The 6,322-nt window shown below is 41.7% G+C and overlaps 1 protein-coding gene across 1 annotated transcript; it reads left to right on the forward strand.

Annotated features, from left to right (window-relative positions):
* The first annotated feature begins 3,517 nt into the window (after positions 1-3,517).
* On the forward strand, positions 3,518-4,940 carry LOC126272332 (E3 SUMO-protein ligase ZBED1-like). The gene is made up of 4 exons (XM_049975158.1): positions 3,518-3,574; positions 3,812-3,986; positions 4,162-4,273; positions 4,424-4,940. The coding sequence occupies exons 1-4, from the start codon at positions 3,518-3,520 to the stop codon at positions 4,938-4,940; spliced, it is 861 nt and encodes a 286-aa protein (XP_049831115.1).
* Positions 4,941-6,322: the final 1,382 nt, after the last annotated feature.

Genomic DNA, 6,322 nt, shown 5'->3' on the forward strand with positions numbered 1-6,322 from the left:
AATATGAAAATGATGATTATATGTGCTTAGTATTAGAAAGTGAAATTTAATCGAGGACAAATTAATGACCTGTTTTGAAAGAAAATACTTAACGTCCAGATAAAAGAGGAAAGTAATGTGAAAAGATTCGATTCCATGAGGCCATTCCGTATTTTCAAATGCGACGTAAATAAGGCACCACCTGTTAGCGCAAAACCCTATAGAAATGTGTTGCAATGCTTTCCAGAATAGCACAGGCTGTACTGTTCGTAGCGATCCTACCGGGACATGCGAGATGTGTCTAGCTGTTCACGTTTTTACCTTCCTAGTGTGGCTGATGCATTGAGGCAAAATGTTTGCGTGGAGACTCACGATTGCAGGTGCAGCTAAAAGGTTCTCAATGTTATACTGATGTCACATGGCTATGTAACTAAGAGCCTAGTCTACCTCTCAGAAATAGTAAAATGCCACAGAAATAGTTAATGGTCACTTTCATAGGAGCTTTCGTGATGTCTCAGCTTGTCTGCATGGAAATTCTTGTCCTAACAGAACCTGTTTGCGAAGATAGCTCTGAATGACGCCGAATGCATTCCTCCTGATGGTCCTAACGTGGCACCCCCTCCATCACGTGTTATCCTTCCTGGAAATCGTTAAGTCCTGCTTTCAATGAGCATCTCCAAAACACCTCTTGTGAATGAACAGTGAATTCTGATCGGCTCTTACTGAATTTACCTGCCAAATTACTGATGATGGTGGTGTGGAAGCACTCCTGCCTTTTTATTTCTGCAGACGAGACTTTCAGCAGTAAAACTATTTTGTACAGATCGCCATATTACACTGACAGTTAAACCCTGCAAAAGTGGCCTACAGATCATAAAATATGGAAAGACTCTTGTTCAATTACACTGCTCTGAGACTGAGTATGGAAGGTTGAACTTTTCCGCATGAACCCGATCTCCACGTACCATATCAGTGTAGTAAACACGCAATTTGTATCTTGTGCCATACGAAATCGCCCCCTTTTGCATCATGCATATAGCTATCGACTGCCAGACGCACATACATATACTGTGACAACAGCATAAACACAGTCACCTTATATACTCCTAGCAACACTAGATATTTCCCTTGAGGTCGGACAGTCACCCACCGCAGCCTATGGTCCCAAGTCATCCTCTCCCGACGCTTGACCAGAGCGTCCTCAGCGGACCAAAGTCACTCTCCAAATTGTTGTACAAAGTCGAGCTAGTTTCCACTCTGCATAAAGGCGTTACTATTCCTGCCCCCAACCTGCTTGCTTGCTTGCTTTGTACATCCATTCCAAACTCTGAGACAAGAGTACATGTATTTTCATACGGTTTGCCAGAATATTATACCATTTACGCGATACTTATCGATATCAAGCACACAGCAATATTGTTTGCACAGCAGTATCGCTCACACAGTATAGATATAGACTGGAAATTATTTCTCGAGAAAATCTAAACTTTGGCGAGGTGGAGCGTGCTGTAAACCACTGAATAGCCAGAAACGTATTCCATCTGCGAAGACCTTTAGATGAGAACTCGAAAAAAATAGAGGAGTCTGATATTTCCACTCATGAATACCGATGTTGGTGATGTAACAGATTCCAGATCATTCATATAATTTACAAAGTCAACTAAGCTGTTTCTCATGTCTAGAAAACCAGCAAACGTGTCTTCCATCCGTCTTTCACCTGCTAGATGCAAACACCACAATCAATGTTCCATCGAATAAATAAAGGCGCGAAATGTGTAGAAGCAGTCAACCAGCCAATTTACTTGGGAGGGAATAATGGTCCAGCGCAAATACATGTCCATATTGAATCTTCTCAAATTTCCACACGATCACGAAAGCTATCCAACACTTACTAAGCATTAGTTCGTCATTCGGCCGTCCAGAGGATGACACGATTAAGTCAGCTACATTCCTACATGCAAACAGGCCTCTCCATTTGGACAGCTCCTACCGTCAGCCGGAAACGTGAATCATTCCAGCCACAGACCACCAGTGCAGACAGAATCATCCTAGTCAACCGTCCACATATATATTTTATCACTGTACTTACAATTGAATATTACGATTGCGATCTCAATTGGACGACATTCGACAATGAGTGATGTATCGGAAATTCACTCTGCTGATGGCTGTGGCCGCGGAAATAGAAATATCTGTACCATTTTTATGACTTGACGTACTTTTCCCTCTGCTATCACAGAATTCCACCTCAAATCCATACCTTTCTTACGACTGGTCATATAGTCATTTCCATTGCACATGTTGGAACACACACACACACACACACACACACATTCTTTATAAGCTTGCTGCTCAAGGCGCACCTATCACACATCCCCTACTACTAAGTATAATACTTCGCCAATAACTGCCAGCAATACGAAATAACACTGACCAAAAATCAGCGATTGCGCAACATGTCTCGTAAGTTTTTCCTGCGAATGGTACCACAGTGTCTCTGAAAGAGAGGTATAATCGTCTTACAAGCCGCCAGATGCTAAAAAACACGATCACAACGACAGTCAGTCTTGAGTCTTCGATACACACAAGTATCTATGTTGAAAGCTATACTGGCTGTATAAATGGAGGTATGGCATTACTTCCGAATGACGTGTTTTTTCCAGACAAATACCACGACTCTGAATATAGACGGTGGTCGTAGGAGTGTATATTATCAGACCAGCAGTGCGATTACATGTCGCCGATGGTGCAACCTCGTAATAAAATCATCGAATTTAGAAAGTGATTTGGCTGAGGAATGCAGTATGAAGCCAGTATTTGCGACTCCCTCACACCATCGCTAAATATTTCTCCAGTTTTTGTAACACATTCTGTCTCGATGTCATGTCACAATTTCTGCAACATATCCACCGGGGTATAGGCGATGGTTGATTGAGAAGGATAACAAACACTAGATGATGTGCTGATTGAGGTCGTAAGAAATGCACTTAGGCTGTTCAGATCACTATTGTCACGCTCTCTGGTAGAAATGCTCTCCACGATTTGGAATCAAGTCTTTACATTCAACCACATACTTTCGTCGGATCCTCAGCCACTAGTGAATCATATTTGCCGCACTCTCATATCACAAAACGAGTCACCTTTTATCGAACATGGCTGTTACAGTAAAATCCAACGTGGCTTTTTTTGTCAGTACTTGGAACTGCTGCCATTCGTGCAGTTTTGCATGTGTGATTGTTCCAATTTACGTCGAAATTGAGCAGAAGTTGGAGAGAGCTATATCTACAACCTTTTACAACCTGCGCAGAAACAGAGTGACTTGAGTTTATGCGACAGGACTGTGTTTTGACTGTTCATGGAGATGAGAACATGTTGTCGTAGCTCCGCCAGCAGTGTATGATGTGTAAGGTCAGCGCCGAATGAAGCCTGCTGCTGCAAGGCGAAGTAGTATAAAAGATAGTACCGGAACTGGGAGAAGGACAAGGATTTTGTTACTGCATTGTGGTGCATGTCCAAACTACATACGAGCAGTGATGGGATGGCGAGGCGCGGCGACTCGAGCGACCCGAGAATTTCTCGAGCCTCTAGTTCTCAAGTAATTCTCGAGAAGCTCACGAGAAATGGCTCGGCGGCGTGTGCCGCTGCGCGCCAGTTGGCTGCGACAACATAAGCCGCGCCGCTGTTGTTTCATGAATTGAGTGCCGCCGCTAGACAAACACGCTCGCTGTGCTCGTAACTAGTATGTCTCAGGTTTCATTCGAGTAAAGTTATTATTCAAATCAAAATGGACACTTGAAAACGAACGTCATGGTGCTGGCAATACTTTACGGAGGATGGAGATAACGTTACTTGCAACATTTGTCGTAAAAATCTCCGTAATGTATCAAAAAATACAACGGGCATGATTACACATCTCAAACTGCACAATTTATCGAGCAATAAAACAGCGACGTCCGTGGATACAGATGCTCATTCTTCTAATAGTGCGAGGCAAACAAAATATCCAGGTACGTGTTGTACAAAACGTGAAGTTCGGATAGTGAATCTACAACATACCCCAAAATCAAACCTATACTATCCTAGCTTTTGCACGATACGATATGTAATTTTATTGGACTAGTTGTCGAGCATAACATAGCCTCTCGCAGGAGCATGATCTAAATCTTACGTTTCTCTTCATAGAGGGAAGTAAACGGCAACAACAGCTACATGAAGCACGAGTGGCCATGATAACAGACGATTTTCAAACGTTTTCAATCGTCGAGGACACTGGTTTTCGACGTTTTGTTTCACTGTTGGACCCACAATACTCGATACTAAATCGAAAAAAGTTGCGCCTCATGATTGAGGACGATTACCATAAATAGAAAGAGGCTGTAAACTTGGCCGTGGAAGACTCTACTTGTGTTTCTTTAACGACCGATGTTTGGACCTCACTCAATAGTGAGGCATATATTGCTGTAACTGGTCATTTCATTAACACTAATTGGAATCTGAAAGCTTTAGTTCTCGAGACATTCCCAGAAAAGCATACAACGCTAAATATTAGTGAGGCGTTAGATAACGTGATTTCAAAATGGAACATTGAAAACAAAGTTGTAAGCATCACAAATGACAACGCCAGTAACATGACGGCGGCCGTACAACTTATTCACAGTGGCAACATAGATATGCAACATGTGCCTTGTTTAGCACACACTATCAATTTAGTTGTGAAAAGTTCTTTGAACAGCAACAGTGAGCTCTGCATAATGCGGGAAAAGGCGAGAAAAATTGTTAGCTATTTTAAAACAAGTTGCAATGCTAATGAAAAAATCCATGAGATCCAGGATCTAATGAAAAAACCTGTTCATAAATTGATTCAGGAAACCGCAACCCGATGGAACAGTACGTTTTATATGCTACAACGTCTAGTGGAGCAAAAGGAATGCATTGCAGCCTGTTTATCAACTTTGTATTAAGGTGTAGAGAACCTCATAGCTGACGAGTGGTGAATTTTGAGCGAATCTTTATGTGTACTAGAGCCATTTGAAGTGGTAACAAGTGAAATCTCAACTGAAGACTACACCTCTCTTTCGAAAGCTATTCCAATAATCAGACAGCTAATCATAACAGTATGCAATGGGAAGTGAGCTACCACGACAGCGCAAGAGCTACAGCAACGTCTGCACAACTCACTAATAGCCCGACTAGGCTTAATAGAAACAAAGTACATGCCGTTGCCACAGTTCTCGACCCAAGATTCAGAACGTTAGCATTTACGAATCCCATTCATTCAAAACATGCCGTTGCAAGCCTAATTGCAGAGTGTACAAACGTGGTAGAGACCGTGCGATCTATTCATTCGTCTGCTAACGACACTAGCCACGAGTACCATGTCGTACAAAACGCCAGTAGTTCCTTGTGGGCTTCTTTAGATGAAGAGGTTTCCAATAAAAATCTAATGAAAAGCGTTTGTGATAGCATAGACCTGGAGGTACAACGATATTTGGAAGAACCGTACCTACAACGCACGAATAATCCTTTACACTACTGGAAAAAAAAATGAAAACAGTGAAAGAATATTTTCGAAAACAAGACTACTTTAAACAAACAAAGAAGCAGACTAAAAGGCCAATTGGTTAATAAAATCATATTTCTAAACAAAAATCGACGGCAGTGTAGCAATGCGATGTAAAAACGCCTTCTGCTGAACAACTTTTGTTTACTTTGTTTCTTCTGTAAGTAAACTCATGTACGCAGTTTATGTGTATAAAAGGCTATAGTACCTCTCTTTTACGTTTAAGCATACATGCAGAATGTACAAGGTAATTTATTTTGTAAGAATAAAGCTTCTGTTTTGTGCGAATTCTGTGCTTTGTTTTAAACAACAATTCTATGATTTTTGTCTTATGAGACATATACTAATACTTCAGTAAACATTAATAACGGTAGTACAGTTCATATCAATCATAGAATTTCAAAGTTTTCCGAGCACGTACGTACGACGAGTACGACCGCTGCGGCTCAGTGCTTCGTGTACTGAAGGTTTGAGCAATTTCTCAGAGAGCGCAGCACTGTCAATTTCTCGAGAGTACCCGAGAAATTCTCGAGAAATTGCCTTCGCGTCGCGCGTTTCTCGAGCGCGATCATAGCCCATCCCTACATACGAGTACTGCAGTCCGAAGCAGATTCACGTACCTCAGGGCCCATTCACGTTTATTGCCTCAACATGCTATCATCTTTATTCTGTACCATCCAACAGAGAAAAATTACGAACCATAAAGGCTCCACTAACTTCAACTGATAGAGAACTCGATAAGTTTTTTTCCAATTCTCTCTTCTCCCATATATCGAAAACAAA

The sequence above is a fragment of the Schistocerca gregaria genome, chromosome 1 (assembly GCF_023897955.1).
Source record: "Schistocerca gregaria isolate iqSchGreg1 chromosome 1, iqSchGreg1.2, whole genome shotgun sequence".
Classification (NCBI taxonomy): domain Eukaryota; kingdom Metazoa; phylum Arthropoda; class Insecta; order Orthoptera; family Acrididae; genus Schistocerca; species Schistocerca gregaria.